This window comes from Erithacus rubecula (assembly GCF_903797595.1).
Source record: "Erithacus rubecula genome assembly, chromosome: 17".
Classification (NCBI taxonomy): domain Eukaryota; kingdom Metazoa; phylum Chordata; class Aves; order Passeriformes; family Muscicapidae; genus Erithacus; species Erithacus rubecula.
In genome coordinates this window covers 12,625,841-12,652,665 of record NC_136669.1, presented here as the reverse complement: position 1 = coordinate 12,652,665, position 26,825 = coordinate 12,625,841, and the positions used below count along the sequence as shown (strand labels likewise).

Below are 26,825 nucleotides of genomic sequence, written 5' to 3'. Positions count from 1 at the left end.
TATAAAGAAAATGTGCCTGTTTTCTTTAGTTATCTTTTTACCTTGGGAAGAATCATGGAAATGTAAGACTGTGTGGGTAGTTTTGAACAAGGGATTAAGAAAAATATATGGCAGGTTAAAGTCTTTTATGGTTCTTGTCTGAGACAGTAAGATGAGGAGATATGAGGTGCTCCCACACTAATGACAATGGGCAAAAGACAGTGACTGGTGTAAAAGAACTAGCAAATATCCACAGCCCTTCATACAGCCAGAGTTTCATTTGTGCTGCACATTCACTCTGTGCCATTTTTCATGGGCCTTCAGAGCAAGGGTTCTAGTAAAAATTCATATGATTTTAGTGGATGAGGATACTGAAGGACTTAGTCTATTAAAAGCCCAAATTACAGCTCATTTCATGCTAATGGTGCTTTTGCTGCTTGCAAGGTAGATGAGATTTGAAAGAGGACAAATATGCAGTATTTTGAAATTTAGTTGAAACTCCTTATGGAGTAATATTTCCAGACAAATATTTTTACCTGAAGCATATTCTTTACTGTCTCCTTAAAATTGTAGTTTGGATCTCATAAATACCCATTCTCCTTTTAGGCTGTGCTGGCTGGCAGGTGACAATCAGTAGTGGTAGTTGTAGTAGTTGTAGTAGTGACTCTCAGACTCTCTACATATTTATAAATTATGTAGTAATGCATTCATTAAGCCATTGTGAACCTGTTACTCTCAGTATTACTCATACATTTACAGATCTCATTATTCTTAAGTAATGAGCTTTTATATTTCATTGATTAATATATTCCCTTGATTTGTGACTCTGTAATCTCCTCTCTGGAGGCTGCATCCAAGATGCAATCTGGGCAGGGAATATGTTGGAAAATCTTAGGCTGGGGGTATGGAGTGCCTGAAAAGGAAATTCCTTCAGAAGGCAGAGTAGCATTTCCAGTTTGTGTATATTTCAGATCATGCAGGAAAGCTTTAGGGTGCATTAAAAACCCAATAAATTAATCAATCTCCAAGCAACAAACATTTGCAACAGAAAAAAAACCTTGAAATTAAAGCTTATTGTGTGGAAAACTCATTTTACCATGGTTAAAACCCTTCCATCTTTGGTCATTTAGGTGTACTTTTGTCTTTGAGAATACTCATATTGAAGTTGAGAGATTTTATTTTATTAGTTTATTTATTACCCTCACAGACTTTTAAGAAGAGCATTTAAACTGCCTCCTTCCTTGTCTTTTGTGATATACTGTAAAAGAAAAAAAATGCCTGACAGATTATTAGGTGCTCTCAACTTTTTAGATTGGATATGAGGAAGGAATTCTTCCCTGTGAGAGTGATGGAGCCCTGGCACAGGGTGCCCAGAGAAGCTGTGGCTGCCCCATCCCTGGAAATGTCCAAGGCATGGACAAAGGGCTTGGAACAGCCTGGGATGGGGGAAGGTGACCCTGCCCATGGCAGGGGGTTAGAACTGAATGATTTTTAAGGTCCCTTCCAACCCAAACCATTTTGGAATTCTGTGATAATATTTAGTATTTATAATTTTATTTAAATTATTTTCTACAAACCTTTTTGATTCTTACACACATATGGAGGTCATTTAAACCTCCAAATAACAAAGACAGGTGAATATCTAACAAAGGTGTTTCTTCCCCATGGGGAATTCTTAGACCTGTGTCATTCCTCTTCACAGTTCTTGGGGCTTCCTTTCCTCTCCATCATTTACACCTTCAGTGCCCACAAGAAATAGTGCCTATCCCCCACAAAATTTTAAGACTAAAGGTTTCCACTCTCCCCTTTTCCCTTGGACCAGTTCAAATGTAACTCCAGCTCCTTAACATACCAGGTTCACCCTGATGGTTCAAAGAATTTTTGGGTTAGATTTTCCAGCTCCATGACAGGCTCAAATACCTCTTGTGGAGGCAAAGGCATGACATCACTCTTTGGGATAAAACATGAGAGTCCTCCACAGTCTCTTGAGTTTTAGCATGGATCCATCAAGGTGCCTTGAATTTCTGGTGTCAGAGCTTTGACACCCTGGCAGGGACTGTAACACCTGTGAGGTTGTGTAACTCAGCCCTATCATTTATTTCCTCTGATAAACAAAATGATCTCCATGGCAGCCTCTACTCAACCACACTCAGTCTGGCTCTGATAAACCTCTGTTTTTTGGAACATGGTGTGCAGTTTTACAGAGAAACCAGTGAGAAGCAGGAACAGGTCATTTTGCTGCTGAGTCAGGTACCCTCCTGTGAAGGCACCTCTGGCTCTCAGTACCCACCAGAACCTATTGATTCCTGGGGAGTCAGCTCCTGACTTGAGAGGTCTGCAGATGGATTGCTTATCAGATGTTGTCTGCAGCTGGGAAATTGTTTTTTAACCATTCTTGTTCATAGGATGGCTTCAAAAACATGATGCAGCTTTGTAGTTGACCCCAGAGTTGGGTTAACAGTGATTGGAGGGCTTTCCTTCATTTTTTTTTGATGTCAAGAGGCTTCTTTCTTTTTAAGTAGAAAGGATAAAACCTGTCTGGCACTCTGATGTTTCTGTTTGTGCTCCAAACTGGTGTTAAGAGCAGAAACAGTCTCCCAGAGCTTTTTGACAGGCTCTGGGGCAGAGACCCAGAGTCTGGAGAAGTGGGGAATGACCATAGTGAGAAGTGCATCAATTCATGATGGCTCTGAACAGCTCCAGGGTGCTGGCCTTACCATTGTTAGACAGCTGAAGGACTCTGGGGGAAAGTTCTGTGGTTAATGCCTTCAGGAAAAACTGAAACACTCACTTCAGAGAGAAAGGTGTGGAAAAAGACTGCCTGTTGTCTTCTGTGTGTGTATATCTGTTACTGTGTGTCCCTGAGAACAGAAGGGGAACTGATTTATCAGCTACTTTCAGATCACTGGTCTGTTACTTGCATGTGTATTCACTTTGTGCCTTGTTCATCTCTGTTTTGAGGTAGCACTGGATATCAAATATATTAATATTCAACACTTTGGTTCTGAAACTTCCTTCTTTCTGTGCTGCCATGTATCCTTTTCTTACATTCTGAACATGTAGAGGTAGCAGTTCTTAACAATGTCCAGAATTAGGCATCTCCTGGTGCTTTCAGATCTCTTGATTGCCAGTTGTGTGTACGATTCATGTAGGGAATTCTGTGATATCTTAGAACATTTCCAGTGTAGAGCCTAGTATAGCTCTGAGGAATAGACCTGTAAGTGAAGCTGATTATCTGCAAAGCCTGATTAAAATAGAGGCAGGCAGTAAAGTAAAATTCTCTAAGATTCCCATCTTTAGGGGATAAACCAGAAGCAAAGAAATCGTAAAATGATTGTAGAGTGTCCATTGTGCTCAGTGATCCCCCCTAGTGCCAGCAAAGCTGATTAATTTGATAAAAATAAACTGGGCTTGCTCTGAGCGTGCAGATGTCTCCCTGGGACAGCAGGCAGCTGACCTTTAGCTCATTGCCAGGTTGTTGGGAGCTGTCTGGCAGGCAGGAGAGTGGGATTTACCCTTGGGAAATGAGGCTGAGGTTTTGCTCTTTGCGTAGCGCATTTCATGAAACGCTCACTTTTGTAATGGCTGCTCGTTCTGCTGGGGGGTGGGGAGTTAATTAAAACACCCAGCTCCAGGAGAAGGAGCATTAGTGACAGTCTGCTTGTCTGTGTTTTTAGCTCCCCAAGGACAGCTGCCTTTGGATGTGCCCTTTCCACCCACCCGTCCAACTTTACTTTGTTATCCGCAATCCCACCCGCTCACGTGACTTTGGTATATCCAAGATCAAGATTTGGAATTACAACACAACAACTCCCAGTGTAAGTAGTCTTTTCTCAACTCCTCTGTATATTTGCTCTTGCCTTGCCTAGGGAAATTCAGTATGATCTTCTTTCTAAAAGCATGAAATAAAAGTAGATACAATTTCCTGTAATAAAACAGCGACTGTGAGGTGTCCCTGTCTGCTGTGAAATTTGCTTTTGTCTTAATTGTAAGTGCTAACAATGTAGTGGTAATGTTTTCATGGGCACAATGAGCATTTGTTTTCAAAGCTATTAAAGATTGCTAAAGACCTAATAAAAGGCTTGCACGTCCTGTCATTAATCCTTTACTGTGGTGAGAAATAAAGATACAAAGGTAAGTGCATCTCAATATTCAGGGCTTTCAGCTGTTTAATCACAATGTAAATAAATACATGTTTAAATAGGTCTTTTCTTGTGTCTATAAATATAAACAGGCTGACTGTTGCTCAGTTTGGGGTTTGTCACTTTAATGAGATTCATAAAATGGTTTGGGTTGGAAGGACCTTAAAGATCATCCAGTTCCAGCCCCCCTCCCTGGGCAGGGACAATTAAAAAGTCCACTACTGTGTGCTGATAATAAAACCAGTAATCTACTGTTACAAGAGAGACATATCATGGCAGATGGCAGATGGTCTCTTGTCTGTGTGCTTGAATGTCACCATGATATTATTATTGTTTGTACATTGCAGTGTTAAGAAAAAAAAAATCTCAGGTACTGGATCAAAGAGGATTTGCTGTCCTGGATTATAAATAAGAAGCTTTATCTCTCTGGTTTTGCTCTCATCCATGTTCTTATATAAGCACATATGGTAATTTATACATACGGAAATGGCCATGGAAGGGACAGCTTAAAACAAATTTACTACAACATGATTTGTATTTCTTTTCCTGGAATTTTAATAGCTTTTCTCACTAAAATGTGGTCTACAGGATGTTCCATCATCATTAGAGTGTACGAAAGGGCTGCTGTTCTTGGAGGTAATGGTATGATTTGTTACCAACTCTACTGGATAGAATGCAGGATGTACACAGAAATGTTTGTCTGTGTTTCAAGGCTCTGCTTCTGTAATAACCTGCTATGAGGCAATGTAAAATCCCTTGGGAGTATAATCCTATGGATTTTGGTGGAAATGCAGCAGTTTACCCTTGCTGAAGAATTGTTTCATTATCCCTAAGATGAAAGAATAATACAAAGCAGTTCTACCTAAATCTGTAATTTGTCATGAGGAAGTTATGTCTAAGAAGTATAAAAACTAAAGAAGTATAAAATACAATGAATGAACAATTTTCTAATGTAAATCCAGAGCCAGATTTCTGTGTGGATTTTGGGAATCATTCTAACTGCATTCTTTTCCTCAAAAAACCACGTAAGTGAGTGACTGTCCAAGTACTGCTTCCAAAAATAGGCTGAAAATTAAGTCAGCCCAGTACTTTTGTATATTTGAATTTCAGAACTTGAGCCTGGAAGGACAAAAAAAATATGTCTGAAGGAAGCTGTAAAAGTCAGATGACATCATTGTCATAGATTCCTTGATTCATTGAATTACAAGGAAGGTCTCAGAGGATGCTTCATCTTGCGTTTATTTACTTCTGATGAGACCTGCAAAAAAGGAGGTGATTTTTGGTCTGTGGGAAGGGAACAAGTGTAAGGGCAGCCAGTTGTTTTCACCTTTATCTGCAACAGTCAGACATTTTGCAACTACATGATACAGCCTTGAAATTGCATGGTTACTTGGTGCTATTAAAACTTTTTTCAAAGATCTGGTCTAATGTCTCTTGTATGTCTTCACAAAACTGGGAATGGAATCAATACCTAAATGCATTAAGGTCTTAGTTGCTCTCCAGTTGAATAATTCTCTTCTTCAGGTGGTTGCCTGTGTGTTTGTTCCTTCTGTTCTGTGTCCCTGTCCATTCTCTTGGGTTTTTTTCCTTGCTGGATTACCCCTGGGGTACATTATCTGTAAGGATGCAGCAGCTTTCTTCCAGCACAATCAGTTTTGTAGAAGAATTTTCTTTGGTTCTTGACTTATTTTCTACTCCTTCTTTTCCACACATTTCTATGAAGTCAGGCAGAAGCAATTTCAGGTCTTCTGTGCAGGAGTAATTCTCAGAAAAGTGCCTCTGGTTTTAAGCTCTGTCCTTTGTGCACAAATATCACAGAAATGGCCAGAAATACCATCCTTATTTTCTCCCTGGGAAGCACTATCCCAGCAGACACCCTGAGAGGGCTGAGGGTGCAAGCTGGGGAGGAACATCTAAAGAATTATTTTCATAAAATCTTTTTTTTCTTTCTGACATTACTCATACCTACTTGCTCGTTCTGAGACGTGCCCTTTTAATTACTCTTCCAGGAGGGAAGAGCCCTGCCTTGGTATGAAGTATTGAGTGTTTGTTTACAGGGTGGGATTACTCCTGAGGAAGGGATTTTTCCATCCTCATGCTGGAGGAGAGCTGAGCAGTGGTACTGGAGAAGATAAACTGTCAATCTTTTCCACCAGAACAGATCACTAAGCAACAGGCAACTCAGAAGAGGGGTGGGAGGGAATGAAAAAGAGCAGTTCTTAGTCTTGTGCCTGCATATGTTTGTTCTTGAAGTCTCTCAGATCTGCTCAGATTTTTCCTCCCTGAGGCTCAGTCTGCTCAGGATTTTGGTGCAGATTTTCATGAGCTCTTCTGAGCTCTCAGCTGTTGGAATGCCTGTCTCAGTCCAGTCTGTCTCTGTTATCCTGGAAATACCTGCCTGCTTCACCTAGGTACACTTCAGACACCCTCCTGCTTCCTAAAATACCTATCCCAGACATTCCAAAGCATCAGAGAACAGTCTCTCTCTGCCTAGAAAAGCAATTTTGAAGTGAGTGGCCCTTTTTTGGGCTTGACTGTCCCTTTTTCAAGGAGAATGAGCTCCACTATCTCATTTTGTAGTTTTCTCTGTCTATCTGATTTCCTCTGCTGCTGGTGAGTGCAGTAGGATTCATTTTACAACAAGTTGTTCTTAAGAAGTTGTTGATTTTAATTTAAGAAGATGACTTTGACAAATACTTTTCCAATGTACATCTGTATTTTTGTGGTCCCAGTTTATACCTATTTCCAGTAAAAATGCAGAACTAAGGGCTGGATATTCCTAACAGCAGTAAAGCTGGCATGTTATGGACAAATGTTTAAGTTATCCCAAACTCAATGTGAATATTCAATATCTCTAACATTTAAGGAGACATTGGCAGTTTAGACATACAGAAATTTTAAAAATAGCATTATTGGGACATCCTGGTACTCTTTTTCTTCCCCATCATAATTCCAGGCAAAGCCATGCAGGTAGTTTTCAACAGATGTAATTATTGAAATGTTTTGATCCCCAGTTAGATCAATCTAGCAGTGTCCTCATTCAAGGGGAAAAAATACCCTGTTTTATGGCTGACTGCATCAGCACAGAAATACAGCACTTTATGATCCTACAGGAGTTCCACAGGCAGCCAGGCCATAATGGCCAATTAAACTGGATTTACAGCTGTTCACTGGCAACTCAGTGAAGGTTATCTTTATCCTGTCAGGAATATTTCTTGCACTCCTGCACCTGCTCCCCTCCCTCACCTGTAGCTTTCTGGTCATGCCTGCATCTTCTGCTTTTCCTCTGGCTTGGTCCACATTCCATGTTTTGGCCTCAGAGATATTGGGAAGACAACAGGATGGAAACTGTGAAAACTTGTAAAGCTTAAACCATGTGTGTTCAGTAGTGAAGAACCAGAGATTTTTGTGCTTGAAAAGGGTGACTGGTTTAGTCTGGGAGCAGGGGAAAATTTAAATCAATATTCAAGGAGAACTGACAGGCTGGAGATGACCAAGAGGGATGGAACTGAAACTTCTTACTTTCACAGAAAGCTTCTTAGTTTTCACAGAAAGCAGGAAAGAACAGAGAGTCTCTGAAAGGCTGCATGAGATGGACAAGTTAGAGAACAGAAAGGAGATGAATTGTGTCTCATCTTCCATATTTTCTTTGAAGATAATGATATTTTTGTCAGGAGGGAGAAAAGGTTATATTGAAATGGTGAAGAGAATAGAAAGAACATTAGTTCTAAATTCAGTGGAATAAAAAAATCAGGTATTGGTGAGTGCCCCAGAGAAGGAGAAGATAAAGTTGTGAGTGGCAGAATTGTGTCTGAGATAAAGGCCTGCTGTTTAAAAGGCTAGTTAAGTGTTGGAACAGGCTATCAAGGCAGATTAGTTGAAAACTGCTAAAAGCACATTTCTTCACAATGGTGTAGGTTATTTTACATTCTTCAGTGGCAAGAGATGGACTGGGTGATTTTTTTTTCTCACTGTATTTTCTAGCTCTGCATTTGTGTAACTCTCTGTAACTCTTTGTAACTCTGGTGGCTTTGATCTGGGTGGTTGCTCACTGTGGAACATGTGAAAGTGGTGAATCTTAGAGATGCTGAAGCAAAATGTGCCTCTGGAATTTATACCCTGATCAAATATAATTGTACTTAATCTAGGCTTTTTCCCCTCAAGCTTTTCTAAATAATCAAACCTTGTCAGACAAAGTAGTTCATAGCAGTGTCATGCAGGGATTTCAGTCCTTTAAAAAAAAAAATCTTACATATTTCACAGTATTTTTAGTCGTATTTTTCAACTTTAGGTTAAAAAGCAGTCAAAAGCACGTACTGACACACTTAATTCTTTTTATCTGTCTATTGATTAAGCGTTCAAATGTCAGAGTCCCAGAGCTGGCATATCTAATGCTTGAAATCCTGATTGAAATCTTCATACCTTTATTTTTGTAGGACCTGGATGTTGGAGCAAAGAAGGTGAAGTTATATATTGATGAGAACCTTGTATTTGATGGTGAATTAGAGAGAGGCTCTGGAGATCTCCTTGCTGACCAGAACACTACAATTGACCTTAGAGATCACAAGCAAAATACCTCAGCATCTCCCTCAGCTGAGAGGAAAGAAGGAAATGCAGCTGCAGGCCCAGACAAGAAAACAGACCTACATTTTAAATGCTCAGAATCAAACAGTGCTTCACTGAACTGGAAAACTCTGCCAGAAGAAAATCTTCTTGAGCCTCAGATGAACTCAATCAGCTTTACAAAGAAAAATTTGTCTCAGTTAGAGGATGATCTAAAAGTGTTCCCATCTCAAGTTTGTACAAAAGATGCCAAAGAGGAGGCAGCAGCAGCAGCAGCAGTTCCAGAGAATGTTCAGTCTGATGATGAGCTTTGTTTGAGTGAGCAAATGGAAAAGTTAACAGGAAGAAAACTGAGTGATTCTGCAGGTGCAGTTCCTTCTTGGTTACAGTCTTCTTCTCAGGTAACACAGAATAATCAAGTTACTCCCAGTAGGCAGAAGCCTCCGTGGCTTGCTACAGAACAGAATTCCAACTCAAGATTTCAAACACAGCCAGATGAAATAATGAAAAACTTCTCACATCTGATAAACGAGGATGTCAAATGTCAGAGGCATGAACTGGGAGTACCCAATAGTAGAAATGCAAATGGAGATGGGAGATCACAAACACTGACTAAAAAGGATGCTGATGTGGACTTGGACATTTTTGACCATCTTTCTAACAAAAACTGCAGCAGTTCACAGTACCCTGTGAGTGGAAGGAGAAGTGTTGTGTCTGGTAAAAAGCTGGGATTAAACACTACAAATCTTGGAGAAGATGGTTCTGCTCTCAAAGGTAAGAGTTCACAATAGCAACCTTAGTACAAGTGCTGACATGTTCCACATTTTGCAGAAGCACCAACTCATTTTAGGTGGGAAGGGACATCTTGAGATTCCTGGACGTTTAGGCAGGGGATATTAGCTTTATATTTGTGATTTTCCTCATGAGAATACTCAGTCTCTGTCCTGGTCATACATCTGATATGAAACACTCTTCAGAAAAAAATTACATTCTGATTTAGGGGCTTTTAATTTATTTGGAGCAGCTGGAAGACTAAATTTCAGTAAATTATATTCTAAAAATTGACAGTCCTGCAGACAGCAAATGTTTGCTAACATCAATCAAAATCTGCAGAAAGATAAAGAAGATTACATCCCAAATTTGCAGAGTTTATTTGTGTAGTAGCTTTGTGTCTTTCTCAGTGAGAATACATGCTCAATATATTTATTCAGAGTGAATGGAAAACCACCCTTATTTTTCTTCTCTGAAGAAAACTAGAATTTCTTATCCACAAATTCTACTTGTGTCTCTTTCACCCAAGTTGCCATTGCTTGGGATATATTTTTTTTCTCCTTTTCCAGTTTCATGCCATGTCACTCTGACTCCTGGTTTTTGGACCCTTCCTTGGCATTCTGTAATTCTTCAGCTTTCAGTAGCTTGTCTCAAATGAAGAGTTTAATCCAAGGACAACAAGACCCAGAAAATTGGAATAAGGTGTTACCAAACTACAAATTGTGATTCTGGGGGTGATTAAACATCAGAACAATTTACATGAAAATGTATCTTGCTGTATATTGAATTTGGGTGTTTACATGAAAGTAAGGGTGACAAGGGACAGAAAATGTATCTAAATGAAGGAGTGCCAGTTCAAATTCTACAGCAGGTACTGCAGGGATTTTTTTCATACAAAGGTGAGGAAAATGGTTCTTTCTAAACTTAGAATGTCTGAATTTTTCCTTGTCTGACCTTCAGTGGAGAAAACAGCAATTTCATCAGTGTATCTGAAGTTATACCTCAAAGAAGAGAAGAATAGAGAAGTTTGGAAGAGGTGCCCCCTGCCCTTCACCCCCCCTGCTCCCTGCAGCCCATTTACTGCTTCACAATATCTGTTTTCCCAATATCTGTTTTTACAATATCTGTTACATAAAATCCTTCACATTGGGAAAACTGTAAATAAATCCCACCTTGGGAAGTTCTGCTCAGTTGTGAAAATGGAGATAAATTAGGAATTTCAATGTAAGCTGTAAGATGAGGGTTATAATTTTTCAGTGTAATGCCCTCTGATTTTGCTCAGAGCAGTTGTCCTGTGGTGATTAAAGCTCTCAGTGTGTTTTAGTCCCTGGGAAATTGCAGCCACCCAGCAGCTTTTGTTCCCTTGGCTGTGTGTGCAGGGTAAAGCCATCTTCAAAGTGGAGTTGAGAGAGCTTTAACAACAGGGAAACCTTTTAAGTGTTTCCCTGAGAGTGCTGGATTTTAATTGTCCTGGGGCTGGGAGAAAGGCAGTTCCCAGTGGAAAGTGGGACAAAGGGAAGGCTCAGAGGCTCCTGTGGATGGCACAGCATGGCTTTGGTCACTAAATGGCTCACAAGAACAACAGGAATTAGTAACAGCACGTACAGGCTTGGCTCGAGTTAATGTTGCTATAAAAACATCAATTTTTCTTTGATAACCAGTTTAATGTGCAAAGGAAATGGTGGGAGTACGCTGATAAAATTTGCAAATAACATATAATTTGGTTTATTATGAGTTAAGGAGATTGAAGAACTGCACAGAACGATGAACTTGAGGACTGGAGCAATGGAATGCAATTCAGTTGAATGCTTGCAGGCTCATCTGGGGACTAATAACCAAAAATTAAGTTGTAAGCTGAGTAATCATCAATTGCAAATGACCGAGGAAGAGCAGAATGGTGGTTGAGTAGCTGATGGCAGATTGACTGAAATGCTGGTGTGAGCAGTGATTGGAGCAGTGCACTCCCAGCATGGATCAGCACAGGCACTTTGGGTGCTTGGGAAAGCTCAATATCCCAGCACAGGCACTTGGGAGAGCTCGGCTGGAAAACTGCAGCTCTGATCACCCATTTTCAGGAAAGCTGATTACCAAGTGGAACAGATACAGAGGAGAGCTTTTAGAATGATTTGGGAAATGAAGCATGTGATTGCAGCATGGAAATATCATTGCTGTTTCGAACTGCAGGGAGTAAAAAAAGATATGAACACAACAGAGGGAGAAGAAAGGTGGATTTTTCTATGTACTCTTGCCCCAAAATGTAGTTTACTAAAGTTTTGAGAGGAGCTCTGTGGTGTGTGTTGCCATCAGAAGCTGAATTGGTGGTTCAAGACACTCCTGAACCCACAGGGGAGTCGGATGTTTGACATGTCATTAATAAATAATGCCTTTTAGATTCTTAAAAGAAAAAAGCCACACCCTGTAAGCCATTGGTGTCTGCTTTTGGGCAGCCTCTGCTTTCCTTTTAGAGCTCCTCCTCTCCTGTTGCCATTCCTTAAAGGAGCTCACGAACCCCTTTAACTTCCCTTGCACTGCCCTAGAGGGGCTTCAGAATTGTAACCTCTGGACTGTAGGAAGTATTTCATGTTTGAAAAGAAAAGGGAGAAACCCTCCCAAACAAGGAAAGTCAATGGATGTTAAATACTCTTCTGTACTCTGCTCATCCCAAAATTTTCAAGCTTTGACATTTTCAGGGAGTAAATATGTGTACAGTACCTTGTCCAGGTGAATTGTGAGGCTCTGGGATGTATTGTTGGGGATCACCCACCTCTTGAGTATTTTTACTGGTGGTGGTGTGAACAAGAAAGTGACTTATAAATGTGTGATGCTCTCTGAAATATGAACCTTTCCTTCATGTCTGCATTTTTCTTGTGGTGTAAGGAGGAGTGGCCAGGTTGGTCTCCAGACTTTCATTCTGGAAGACAACTCTTTTCCAGGTGGTTTCCCATCTGCTCTAAAATTCTTAAATTTATCTCACGTGTCCCCACTGTAAATGATTATTTGCCATGGATAAATCAGGAACATTGTCTCTTTCCAGCATTTTCAAATACACAGTTAAAAGTTAGTCTCAAGCAGTCCTTTGGGAAAACTTTGTTTTGCATTTCACAGCAATTGGCATTTATTCTTGATAACCATTTGTTTTAGTATCAACCCAAGGACACTGTACAGAAGTAAAATCTGGCCCACGGGCCTGTAATTGTTTAGTACTCCACTTCCTTTTCTTCATTTATTTGCAGAAAATACATGAGTGACTGCTTTATTGAAAATCTTGGTTATTATGTGTTCTTAATTGTTTTGAGATGGAAATGAAGCAGTTCCCCAGAGCAGCCACAAGGAGAACATGCTTTGCTCCCACTGTGCCCCTCTGATTTGTTGTCCCCATTGCATTCCCTTTGGATATCTTGTCATTATCCTCCTCTTACCTCTCACACTTGCTGAAAAGTGGGAAAAATGTTTGGACATTCCCTGCCTTGAATGCAATGCTCACCTCATTTTCCCTGTTTGCTGAACCTACTCCTTTTCCCAACACTTTTCTTTGGCACATTTTGAAAGGAAGAACCAGCTTTTCTCTGTAATACTTTACATTAACCAGTTCAGCCATTTCCAGCTGTATTAAAGATCTGCAGAAATGCAGAGGGATGCTTTAAACTCTTGTGACAGCCACACAATAAGTATCACTGGGCAAAAATCTCAATTTCCTTAAGGGCTGAGGCAAGAATTGACAGCCTCAGACTTAGCTGCAGTTTGTACCATGGCAGGAGTTCTGCTCCTCCATAGGTAAAAGTGATTCTGTTCATTGTGTCTGAGTGGGGAAGGGAAATTGAGACCTGTAGCCTTCCTGATAGAGAAGCAAAATAAAAGTGCTGCTGTCAGAGAATTTCACAGTGAGGGACATGGCATCATTCTGCAAAGTCAATGTTGAAGTGGTTTGCTCCCAGTCCTGTTTGTACATTAAATGCCTTTGTAATGTTGTTTTCAGATGGAGACTTTCCCATCAAGGACGTGGCAACCTCTAGAATGCAGTGGTGCAGTGAGCAAGAACACACTCTGCAGGAGTCCTGGAACTCCTTGGTGAAATTTAATTACTCCCACCGTGGCCGGATCTCCAACATGGATTTTCAAGGGGATATCTTTGATGAGTTCCTCCATCAACAGAAAATCAACCGGCCTGGAGAATACCAGAGAAAAGAGGGACTGCAAACACTCCCAAAGAGGCAAGAGGAAGAGAATTCTGTGGACATACAGGATGGCAGTGATTTTAAAATCCCTGTTTTACCTTGTGGGCAGCACTTGGTGATAGACATCCAAACAACATGGGGAGACAGACATTATGTTGGTCTTAATGGAATTGAAGTTTTCAGTTCTAAAGGAGAGCCTGTTCAGATTGCAAAAATAACAGCTGAACCCCCTGATATCAATATTTTACCAGCTTATGGCAATGATCCCAGGGTAGTAACCAACCTGATAGATGGGGTGAATCGGACCCAGGATGATATGCACCTCTGGCTGGCACCATTCACCCCTGGAAAACCTCACTTTGTCTTTATTGACTTTGTGAATCCCTGTCAGGTAGCAATGATCAGGATCTGGAATTACAACAAATCCAGAATCCACTCCTTCAGAGGTGTGAAAGACATCATCATGGTGTTGGATGAGCAATGCATCTTTAAAGGAGAGATTGCCAAAGCCTCAGGAACCTTGTCTGGAGGTAGGCTATCACTTCTTATTTTCCTTGTGGAAACAGCAGTACAATACAAACAAAATACATTTAGCTTGTTTGTTATCACTTTCCACTTCAAAGCAAGCTGAGGTTTTGTCTGATGTTTAATTCAAAACCATAATGCAAAGCCCATTAATGCATTCTTCATTGATACTGGGGATTTTAGCAGCATGCAGAGCTAATCTCCATTTTTAACTATGTCTTAGCAACAGGTCTGTGTTTCAATCACATCAGACAGGCACTAGAAATTTCAAAGTTGCAGCTTTTTGCTTGTTTTCACATACATGGTCTTTTGGAAAAGATGATTGGGAAGCTTTTTTTCTCCCATTTTCTTTTATATATATTTGAAAACTGACTGAGTTCTCTAGATTTTTCCATTGTGCAATATAAGTTTGAGAGTGAAACACTATCAATTGGCCTTATATTATCTTTAAACATTGCTACAAATTAAATGCAAATAAGGACCAAAAATAATTTTTCTCATTCTTTATATTCTTTTTGCCTTATTTCTCCATTTAATTCTCTGTGTTGCCTACAGCTCCAGAGCACTTTGGGGATACCATATTGTTCACTACTGATGATGATATTCTTGAAGCCATTTACTGCTATGATGAAACACATGATGGAGAAATGGGAGATTCCAGCTCCCTGAGATATGAGGAAGAGCTGAAGAGGCCAAAAACTGCAGACAGGGAGGGAGATGAGAGACCTTTTACACAAGCAGGGTTGAGAACAGAGATTCAACAGGTGGGGGCCTCTATGTTCAAAACTCTCTATAAATGTCTGTTTGAAACATGGAATAAATAGACACATTTCCAGGCTGGAATAAAACTGAAGAAGAGCTAACACAAGTAGGACTATTTTAAAGATTTTTTTTTTTCACCAGATCAATAATTTGTACTGTTTTTTTAAAGCCCGAAAGGTCCTCCAGATTTTGATTTTTGATTAATTAATAAGCTACTTCCTTACTTACTTGGACAGAGACTGGGAGCAGTTCTTTATGATTTGGGTACTCCTGAAGGTTTCTGCACTGTTAGTGATTTTTCCCATACAGTTACTCCTATCATGGGTAGCTGTGCTCCCTGGCATTCCAAACCAAAGGTTTTATCATATTTTTCATATTGCTGGTTTCTTCCTCCACAGATTAAGTATGTTAAATGAGAAGAGTCTCTTCCTCTCAACCCTCCCCTATTTTTTCCCTCTTTTTTCTGTTTTTCACCAGCATTGTCACAGGTTTGGGTGCATTTTGCAGTATAAAAATGATTCTTTCCTAGTCTTTCCTAGTGAAATACACAGAAGGTATTTCACTCCTTGGAGGAAGGCTGCATTTCCAAGCACTTGCCTTATGCTTTTCCAGCCCAACAGCCCAGTGTCTGAGCAAACATCCCACAGGATTTTCTCAAGATGGTGTGTGGCAATCTTTGACCTGTTTTCCACAGAATTTTCTACTTTCTCAGAATCTTCCTGAGCACCTTTTGTTGCATCAGTGAGGTTTTCATTTTCTAGGCTTTACTTGTGAGTCTGTCAGGAGATCCAAAGCTGAATCAATCCAAATTCCAGCTGCTCCAGCCAAAATCTTCCCAGGGATATATGGTTCCTATTGAGCTTTGTGTGGCTGCCAAACTTTCCCCTTCTGTCTTGTCCCTTTTTTCTTGTGCCTCAGGAGACCAAGGAGATCCAGTGGCTCTGGAATTTGACCTCACTGTTAAGACCATGAGTCAGTGGCTTTAACCCTTGGACTCCTGCAGTAATTTTGATCCCATCTTTGCTTGCAGTATCTGAAACTGCTCAGAGCCTTGTGCAGGGCAGGATTTCATGAAGACAAACTGAAGCTGACCTTTCTTTTCCTGATCACATGTTTATTGTGAGCATTCACCAGCACCTCTTCCATGGCAGAAGCTTGGCCCTGGGCTGTCTGGTCCCTGCTCAGACACAGGCTGTGCCTTTCATTTTGCTGTTCAGCTCTGGAGCCCTTCACACCCCTGCTGTAACTCTGAAACTGCTGTATCAGCAGTGGAGTAACAAAAGCTGTTGTGACTGAGCCATTGATCTCCCTGTCACTGTGTATTTGCTGGTACCATCAGGATTTCTGTAGGGGGATGTTCATGCTACCAGAATGATACAGATCCACTGCACATTTTTCTTCCCCAACCTAAAATTGTCAGACCAGTATTGACCAGTTTGAGCAGTCCCTGCTGTTGATCATTCCCCTTTATTCCCTGTTACATTCACTGGATGAAATGGTGTGTTTTACTAAAACTTTCCAAAAGCTCTTACAGAAGTGTCTTACTTTTCTGTCTCTGTTATCCATGGCCATCTGTCTGTCCATGAATTCAGGAATCCTTAACATGTTGATTTTGTAGCACATCAAACCTCTGGCTACTGCACTTGATTCAACTCTGGGGCCAGCAGTGGCTTCTTAGAGAGAAAGAACAGCACAAACATAAAGTGGTATTTCTCTGAAACATTCAGCTCTTGGAAATGTGTCTCACAAGGACTTTTTAACTTAACCTCTGTGTTTAATCCCCTGCCACAGATTTCTATTGCATTAATTCATCCACCAGCTTTTTTGAGCCCCCATGCATTTTTAAAATTTACAGTGCTCTGTGGCAAGTTTCCCAGCTGTGCATGGCACAAAGAATGTCCTTCTGTTTATTGCTAGCTTCATTTAATGTTCTCTAGGTTTTGTGTTGGAAGAAACGAAACAATTATTCCCCACTCCCTTCTTCAAGCCACTCAAGAGATTTATACCCTGTGTTAGTCTTCTAAATCTTTTCTAGAATGGTTGCTCCTACTTTAGTTATTCCTCACAGGGAAGGTGTTGGACAGTGTGGTCAGGTTGAAGACCATGGTAATACTTTCTACTTTTTATTGTTTTTCCAATAACTCCTGCATTATGGTGGTGTTTTGTTCTAGCCATAAGAATCTAAGAACACAGGTAGGACAATGCCCACTAGCAGAAGTATTAAAATAGTAGAAAATGAGACCATATCTAAAAGAAAATAAATTGGGCATCAGTGGAATGGAATCATCAAGAAGGGGTCTGAGTAGATAAGAAAGGGGGAAAAGATTTGATAACATTCCTTGGCACAAATGGTTTATGGTCTGCTGGGGAGAGCATTGTTTTGCAATCAGTAAACCCAGTGCCTTGTATTGTGTCCATGGGTTTTGATTTTCTGTGAAGTTGCAAATTTTAATTCCCAGGCTGGTGTTTTAGAATTGTTCTCAGAAACAGAACTGGTTTGTGAGGGAGGTACCTCCAGTGGGAAGGATTGCCATTCATAGGTTCTGTGGGTTTATTTCAGAGCCCATTTCTTGTTCAGTCTCACCTGAATTACCTTGATTCCCCCAGGGACATTTGCTGCCACATGAAGGATATTGCAGTCTGGGAACACATGAGATCCTGGGGATCAGAGGTTAAATTGCAGGGATCTAATGGAACAGTAGGAGACAAGTGTTGACAAATCTTTATTTATTTTTCTTAGGCACAGTGTAGATCCATTTGATGTATTGTGGATGACAGGAAGTTTATTTCTAATGATGAATTAGAGAGAAGGAGTCTGGACTTCTAATTTCCTGTTTGGCCTTTTGACTACTAATGAGGATTGAGCTGATGTTTTTATAGAGCTACTTATAAAAATGCCGAGATTTAATTCTACTCTACTATTATTTATTTTGGAGCCAATACTGATGTATGTGAAGTTAGGTTTGTTTTCTCTGTGTGTAGCATTTTTCCATTTGTCCACAGAGAACAGAATTTGCCATTTTATCACACTTACTCAGTGAAGTGAATTCTATCTGTAATCCTTTGCCATTTTTGTCTTGACTACCCTGATTGCCCCAGTGGGATCAGCAAATTTTGTCATCTGTTTCTTCACTTTTCTGAATAGCATAGGCAATTTTTAATTAGCATTGCCAGAGCACAAGCACCAGTTTTTGGACAAGTTTGCTTGTTTGTTCTGCCTCTTAATTCTTGAGAAGAAATTGTGGTGGCACTCTCTGGTCTTGACTTCCTTCCAGACTCCTTGTCTCTGCAACAGATTTGCAACATATTGCAAATACAGCATGTTATCACTTGCTGATGGCAGTCTGCAGGGAAATAAGTGTGATTTAAGGATTTCAGCCTCTTTGAGAAGAGGTAGCTCACACTATGGAGTCTCCCATTTCACATGTCTATATGCACTAAGCAAAAACCCTGCCCTAATAGTCTTGGCTTTCTAAGAGCCCACCTGATATTCTACATTTTGGGTCATGTTTTCCATTATTTGCAGGACAGCCTGGGTGAGGAGGCAGAGAGGAGATTGATATACAAAAAGAAACAGGTACAAATATCAGACTTTATAAGCAGTCAATGTAAGTGTAATACTGAACCTGTTCCTTGCACCTGTTGACTTTCTTTTCAGGTTCAAGAGCCACACTCTGTCTCTGAATGCATACCAAAAGAAACAGGAATATTCACTGGAAAATGTAAGTTCTTACATTTACTTCTTGCTTAACCAGCCTCCCCACAAACATCTTATCAAGGGTGTTCTGATTTGTCAGAGCTGTGCAGCACTTTGTGACAGATGCCATGTCTAGAATAAAGAAGAGAAATTGAATATTTAAGGCAGAAGCTTTGTTTGCTATGGCATTTACAACATTATATTGTAACAGTTGGCTTCTAATCTCAGAAAAATAACATTAGCCATTTGCCTAGTCCCTGAATGGGATTTCTAATAGCTGTGTCCCTTACCCAGTAATTCTCTCCCAATCCTTTGTATTTATGTAGACTGACTGAATTTTTTAGATTGGATTGACAATAGAAACCCTACAGTAAAGCTAGATCAGAGTGTTATATCCCTGCTTAAGTACCTGATTTATTATCCTGTACCAAACCAGCTCCTGTGGGCCTTTCAGCTGTTGTCCAGAGAGTTTCTGGATAGCCCAAAAGCTTCAGGAGCAGTTCCTGGTCCTTTGGCAAGAATTTCCAGCAGGGAATTAGGAAATATTTTTCACCCAGAGAGCAATCCAACAGTGGATTGAGAGTGTTTGAAATCTGCCAGCTTTGGAGACAGAACTCCCCCTGGATAAGCTCCTGAGAGCCTTGATGCTGGGCTTGTTCTGAGCTTGGAGCTGGATTTGACACCTCCAGAGGTTCCTTTTCCCTGTGTCATCCTCAGATTCTGTGAAGGAATCCTAAACTCTGGGGAATACTGAATCTGTGTGGATGGCTGCTTCAGTGCAGCTTTTCACTGGAGAGCAGTGATTCTCCTGAGAGCTCCTGCCTGCTGGAACCTGAGCAGCTTTAGGCTCAGCACTGGGCTTGGGAGTAGGATCTGTCAGTGCAGCCAGAGCTCACATTTGTCAGCTGGCAGAGATATTTATTTCTTTGTGTCCCTGCAAATGCTGATGAGATCTTACACCCAAGTGAATCTCTGTGGGTATCAAGACTTGCTCTGGCTTTTTAGGGGTAGCTGGGCTGGGTGGCTTCAGAGGTTTAATGATTGTTTGTTTTACAGACATCATGACTACTGCTGCTTCTTCAGACATTACCCAACCTGATTATCTGTGGGTTTGTGTTGTGTGTGAAATGAAAGGTGTTTTCAATTTACAGGGATGGATTTTTATGGAACCTGATCAGATTGGAATTGTACTTGTTATATCTGTACATGCTATTTCTGTATTTTCAGCAAGGCATAAAACAAGTGGAACAGGAGTTTCACATTCAGCCCTTTGTCCATCCAGCTTTTCTTTCCTGTTTTTTTTTTTTTTTTTTTTTTTTTTTTTTTCTGGAGATACAGCCTAATCAATATTTCTGCTTTTCACTGATACTGCCCCATGAAAATACTTCCATGTGTCCAGTTCTGATGTGAAGAAAATAAACATTAAAAACATTAGTAAACCAAATTTTTCCTCTGCTTTAACTGTGAGTAGGTGTTCTGTAAAAATATATGGATTTCTGAGAGGCTGGATTTATATGAATCTATACAGTCACTTAGCTGGTGAAAGATGATGGATAGACTTCAGACTAATGGGTCTTCTCTGTGTCTGCATAATCACAAAATCTGTCATGTAACTGATTAAGTGTGTCACTGGCTGGCTGTCAGTGTGCAGTCCCAGGGATGACACTTGGGAACGTGCTTGATCAGCACTTGTGTAATTTCAAGTGAACAAGGTATTGGTGGCACATTCAAGGGCTCTGACACAGATTAAAAGAAGCTTCTGTTACATGGAGGTGGACAAACAGAGCAGGAAATACCCAATTCTAGCATATAAAGTTGTTTAATCTGTACAAAATAGCCATGCTGCTTATCACTGGTGTTTGCACTCATGTTTATATTGGCTTATTCCTACACACCAGTAAGTTTATAGAGACATTAAATGTATATTCCTTTGTGTAGGCCTGCAACTGAACTTTACCATGACCTGGGGAGACTCTCATTACCTGGGACTGACAGGACTTGAAGTGATAGGAAAGGATGGTCAAGCATTAAAAATCAATGCAGAACAGATTTCTGCTTCACCCCGAGACTTGAATGATCTTCCAGAGTACACAGGAGATTCCAGAACGTTAGAAAAGTAAGTAACCAAAGACTTGGGATGCATTTTACATCAGATTTTGTAAAGTGGCAGATTTCTATAAACTCCTGTTATGTTAACACATGTTAATGTGAACATGATTTTCATCCCATCACTGCTCATTCTTGGAATTCACAGGCTGTCCAGGAACAGCTTGTTGTAGAAACATGAATGAGATGTTTCCAAAAGATGGTGTTTGAGCTGGGAGATGAGAACATGCCTGGTTGGTATTTCTGCCAAGGACTTTCCAGGAAGAAATGTGGGTGTTCTGTAGCATCTGTCTGTGCATATTGAGTGATATTTATGCAGGATTTCTGGATAATTTCAAGGAAAATGTTCATGTTAGCAAAGAGCGAGGATGTGTTGGGGAATTGCACAAATAGGTGCCATTCTTTTGGTCATTTTGCAGCACTTTTTTTTTGACAAATCTAATGAAGTTTTATTCATTGACAAGTATATTTCCTCAGATTAACTTGTGCATCTAAATGGCAGCAGTATAGAAATTATAGGCTGCAGATCTGGAGAGGACTTGGCATTTGGATGTTATTGAAGCTGCTTCCTGTTGTTTCTGAGTCATCTCTCCATTTTAAAGGGTATTTTTGGTTGTAATCCTGTCTTGCTGGCATGTTTATGGGCTGTGACCAGGTTTATGAATTAGGACTTGTTTTTTCAAATGGTCTGGAGTCTTCCTTAGAATGTTGTATTTATCTCCATGCACACTAACTGCTGTTTGTAATTTCTGCCAACCTAACTGATGCAGGTATCAGCCTTACTTGGGTGTAATTCCTTGTTCCTTCTGCCATCTTGTGTGGAAATCTCCTCTGTAGGCAGTTGCTGATCTAAGAAATCTTCCCATGACATCCCCTGTGATGAGCAGATTATGATGGGGGAGTCTCTCCATACCCCACCCTGATGGACCCAGATGCAAAGAATTCATTTACCTTTTTTGTTGGTGCCTTCTCCTCTCTGAATGCTCCTTTTGCAGCCTGGTGATATGTTGATCTACAGAATTCCTGGCAAGCTTTCTGCCCCTGATGTATTTGAGGGAATTTATTTACTGTATTTTTTGCTTGCTAGCCTTCAGGCTCTTTTTTGGCCTGTTCATACGTATTTAACCTTCCAGAGTTTATGAGTCTATCAATTTAGGGCTTTTTTGATCATGAATTTTGCTGAAAGATGGCCCATAATAACTTTGTTTATCCTGCTACTGAGCCAGGTTGGCTTTGAGTTTTCAAGTCCTCCTTCTTTCTAACATCTTTCTTAGTAAGTGGGTTATATTTTTAATTTAATTTTTTTTTTTTTACATTCTTGGTTGTTTTGTTGGAGAACTTTTTTGGGCACAAGAAATAGAGGTTCCTTTGGCTCTGGATATTCCTGCAAGCATATTGAATTTGAATACATTGCAGTGCTCTCAACTGTGGCATTTGGAATAGGTCCCATGTACTATTCAAGACCAAATCAAGAATTATCTCTTCTCTCATGGACTCCCTAATCAGTTCCTCTGTGAAAGAGTCATTATTCAAATCTTTTTCTTTAAGGAATTGCCAAGTCTGGCACTCATTCTTCCATTAAACTTTTGAATAAATAGTGAGTATATACTTACTTTTTTTGGCAGCGTACCAAAGCAATTACAGTGGAAAATTAATTCATATTCTCCTTTACTCCATCTTTCTGTGGCACAGTTTGTGGTAGAATATAATGTCAGAAAATACCAGATTTAACTTTATTTAGTCAGCCTGAAGCCTGTGCTGTCATGAAGAGACATTGTCCTGCTGGTTGGAAGCTTTGTGAAATATCAGGGCTGTGGCTAATTGTGTCCATGAGGGATGTGAGCAACCCCTGGTCCTGCTCAGGGTTATCCAGCTCCTCCTCAGATCCAGCAGAGTTGTGTTGGCATAGAAACACCCTGCAGGGTGCCAGACACGCTGCTTTGGGGTGGAGCTGCCTTCATAAATTGTGTTGGGGCTGGGTTGGAGTTCTGCCTTCAGCCACTTTGCTGCAAAGGCAGTTGAGCTTTCCTCTGCTTGTCCCTGCTCACACAGGGAAAACTTAAGGATTTTGCTGTTATTCCTTAAGCAGGCCCAACTAAAGAAAATACTGTTGGGTTTTTTTTCTCCCTCCACTGCTCTTAATTCAATACTTGCATGCTATTTTTGCTGTTTTCTGTGCTTTTAGTTGCATGCACAAGGGCACGAGAAGCCCTGGAAGCTGGAAGTGGAATCTAGAATAAAATGAACCCTAGGAAAGTCCCTGCCTTTGATGAGAAAAGCCAGCTTTTCCCTTTGTGCAGCTAATGGACTTTTCTCTTTGTAGGTTAATAGATGGGACTAATATCACAGTGGAGGATGACCATATGTGGCTCATTCCCTTCTCTTTTGGAGAAGATCATCTGCTCACAATCCATTTTGATAAAACTGAAAATATTGCAGGGCTTCGCTTTTGGAACTATAATAAATCTCCAGAGGATACCTACAGAGGGGTAAGTAAAAGAAAAGGAGCACTGCCAGCAAAAATATACAGCAGTGCATTGGAAAATTGGTACTGTGATGAATGAATATAGCTGCCTTAATGGAACACCATAAATCTTTCTAGATTGTCTGAGGCTGAGTTTTGTGGCAGGTATAATGCATTCCTGTCTCCACAAACAGCAGATAGTTTAAAAAAAAAAGCCAGAGATGGTTTAAAGAACTCTTCACAGCTGATATTTCTAAGAGACACATACAATAGCACATATTATTTTCAGGATATATGATTCTGAAGTGGTATCCTCTCAATATCTTGTATTTAGACTTACTATATGACTCTGTATTTCCTGAAATGCAGGGAATGATATGAGGGAAAGTTTTCCAAAGAAATTCTGTTCAGTTCAGGTTCAGAAGGCCACTCACTCAGTACTGCCTTTTCCAGGAAGAGTCTTTTGAAATATTAACATTTAATAAATGGAAAGGTGCCATCTTCAAGCAGTTTGGCTAAAATAATTTAGCTAAAATTGTCTAACATAAATCCTCTCTTATTTGCAAATTGCCTGGTTTATATTTTTTTTTCCATACAAAATAGTTGGGATTAACAATTGACACCTGATGGAGATAATTTTGCACCTTTCCACTCTGAGTTTGGGTGTCCTTCCTTTCCCTGCTGTCCTTACACATGTAATGATAACACTTGTAATGATAATGATAACGAGCCAGAGGTTGCTGTTCATTGCACAGAAAGTTTAGGAATCCACCTGTTCCCAGATTTTCTACCCCAAAAGGCAATTATTGCATTCTTGTTGTCCAAATTCAGACAATAAATCAGAATAAAAATGTTGGCATGTGTTAAACTGGAGACAGGACAAGAAAGATCTTCCAAATAAATCCCAGCTGATCCAGAGATGTGACCAGAGGGCCCCTGATCTTGTGCTCCTGCCATGTGTGACACATGGGAGGGTTCTGGAGCATCCTGACCATTACCATCTAAATATCCTCCCTGTGCAAATGAGGGTTTTAGTGACATTGGTGTCCTGATTTCAGCTGGAATAGGATTAATTTTCTTCCCAGGAGCTGTGTTTTGGTTTTAGGGTGATAATAATGTTGGTAATTTACTAATGTTTTAGTTGTTGCTCAGCAGTGCTTATTAAATCTCTAAAATAGAACATGGAATTTGGTCTCTGGAGGCCAAACCAAGAAAAAAACAAGAAAGGTATATTTTCAGCAGTTTACTTGGCTAGGTAGGAAAAGAAGTGAGTCTGATACAGGTGTCTACCTGCATGAATACTGAATGTCCCATAAGTTAGTGGACACTTAAAGGAGGAGCCCATACCTGCAGTATTGTAGAAGGATAAAATTATTTGGAAAACAAAAGATGCAAGGTCTGCTGGGCCACAGGAAAGGAGGGTCAGGCTGTAAACCCAGGGCATCCTGACATCTGTCTCTTGAAGCATTGCTGCTCCTTCTAGGAACCAGTCCCTGGGTGTGGGGTGGAATGATTTGTTAGGCAGCTGCAGGCTGGGGGATTCTATTCACAGCTTTAGGGTGAGAGGGGAACTGCAGTGACTGTCAGAATGAAGACTTGGGTGCTATTTGCAGCTCTGTGAAAAATCACCTTGTGAGAGCTTTGTTATGCTATTTGTAAAATGCAATATGTGATGGCTGAGTACCTCCTCAGATGATGAGAATTACTTAGAAATGAGGGCTGTAAAGGGCACATAAATATAAGCAGCTGTGGTATAATAGGTAAGATTCCATCTCTGACTCTCCAGACTTCCCATTCACTACGTGTTTCCATGTAGGGAAGTGTATTTCAGTGGATTTCTCACTTCCCCTCCTTAGCTGGCAGACTTATTCAGCTGGAAAGGAGCATGCAGGAGAGTTTCTTGTATGAAAAACATGTTTCCTTTATTTGATCCCAAGTGTATTGAAGATGGAGCCAGAAATAGTTATTTCTCCACACTTGGTAGTCATACAAACATTCCCTCCTAATTAATCTTCATGGAAATGAACTGAGCCCCTCCTCCAGTCTAGCACAAACTGGTACCTGGTGAAAGACCCAGGGCAGTAAATGCTGCTTGTGATGAACATTAATTTATATTTAACATATCAGAGAGCAGGGTGCAGTGATTAATTGCTGCAGTGTGATTGAATTGTTCTGCACCTGGAGTCATGGGTACAGCTCCACATGGTGCTGCTGGGGGAGGGTGAAGGGGCCAGGACTCCTGCATCTTCTGAATAAATGTGCCTGAATTATTCACTTTAATCTCCAGAGGTTGGATAAGGTGTGCTTGCATCTCTGAGGTGGCCACAGCTCAATTGTCTCTGTGTGCTACAGGTACCTTTTCTTTATTCATATGCCCTGAGGTTACACACAGCACTGCTTGGCAGAGGAGTTTGTGTGATCCTGGAGACTCCAAATGCCACCTGCCACGAAGATAAATAGAACTGCTGAAATACAGGGTGCTGTAAATGCAACAGAGACACCAAAGTCTGCTCTGGAGAGAGCACCAGGCTGTGGGATTTCTGTAAGGGGAGGGCTGAGCAATCCCAGCTGATTTAACAGAGCATTCAGATGCATTCATGATGTCTCCTTAGAGTCCCTCTGTGACATGAGCTGGCTTGGGAGCTGAGCCTTCCCACTCTTTTGATGTGTGTAAATATTGCTTCAGGCTCAGGAGTCAGAGGATTGTTTATGTTGGGAAAGAGCTGTAAGGTCATCATGTCAACCTGTGAACCTCACACTGCCAAGGCCAGCACTGAGCCATGTCCCAAGTGCCTCATCTACACCTCTGAAATCCCTCCAGGGATGGGATCTCCACACTTCCCTGGGCAGCCTGTGCCAGTGACCACCCTCTCTATGAGGAAGGGCAGCTTCAGTTTGCTGGATCTAGTGCCTTGCATAATTGAAGGATCTGTCAATACTTTTTTTTAGTATTTTCCCTCCCAAATCCTCACCTCTGCCATCCCCATCAATGTCAGTAATGACAGGAACACTATGGATTGCAGCTGGTATCTGCTGGGTTAGCAAAAGGAAGCCACACTCTAGAGGAACAAAATAAATACAGCTCAATGAAATTATTTCAGTCTCTGAAGTGAATGGAATTGTTTGCAATTATTTTAATGTAAGTCATGTCATGGTAATGACAGGTAATGTTCTGTTTTGGTACTGGTAATGACAGGTAATGTTATGTTTTGTTCCTTTAAACCAGGCTAAGGTGGTCCATGTGATGCTGGATGGGCACAGCATCTCCCCCCCGGAGGGTTTCCTGATCCGCAAGGGACCAGGCAACTGCCACTTTGACTTTGCTCAGGAAATTCTATTTCTTGATTATCTGCAGCCCCAGCCAACTCCTAAAGTACACAGGAGGTAAAATAGGATGTCTTTGTTGTCTGAACCACGTGATTTCTCTTCACTGTTGTGGTGTCATTTCACATTCCCTGTTGGAGCTGGGATGGTATCTGTGGAAGTTTAGTTCTTTGTATTTGTTCTCTTCTTCTCTGAATGAGCCAAAGATACATAAAAACCTGATTTGCCTTGTTTTTTGTTTAATTTTGGTAGGACTGCTTCAAGGACAATGGAACAAGCCAGTATGGACTATGAAGCACCATTAATGCCCTGTGGTT

The 26,825-nt window shown here is 40.6% G+C and overlaps 1 protein-coding gene across 1 annotated transcript in view; it reads left to right on the top strand.

The window, feature by feature from the left end:
• The window catches only part of KATNIP (katanin interacting protein), a 54,621-nt gene that overhangs the window by 17,880 nt on the left and 9,916 nt on the right, over positions 1 to 26,825 (top strand). The window contains exons 13-21 of the mRNA XM_079320715.1: positions 3,657 to 3,797; positions 8,558 to 9,458; positions 13,432 to 14,160; positions 14,711 to 14,919; positions 18,576 to 18,639; positions 20,553 to 20,730; positions 23,044 to 23,209; positions 26,411 to 26,568; positions 26,761 to 26,825. Coding sequence (XP_079176841.1) covers positions 3,657 to 3,797; positions 8,558 to 9,458; positions 13,432 to 14,160; positions 14,711 to 14,919; positions 18,576 to 18,639; positions 20,553 to 20,730; positions 23,044 to 23,209; positions 26,411 to 26,568; positions 26,761 to 26,825 — 2,611 coding nt within the window. The remainder of the gene's footprint in view (positions 1 to 3,656; positions 3,798 to 8,557; positions 9,459 to 13,431; positions 14,161 to 14,710; positions 14,920 to 18,575; positions 18,640 to 20,552; positions 20,731 to 23,043; positions 23,210 to 26,410; positions 26,569 to 26,760) is intronic.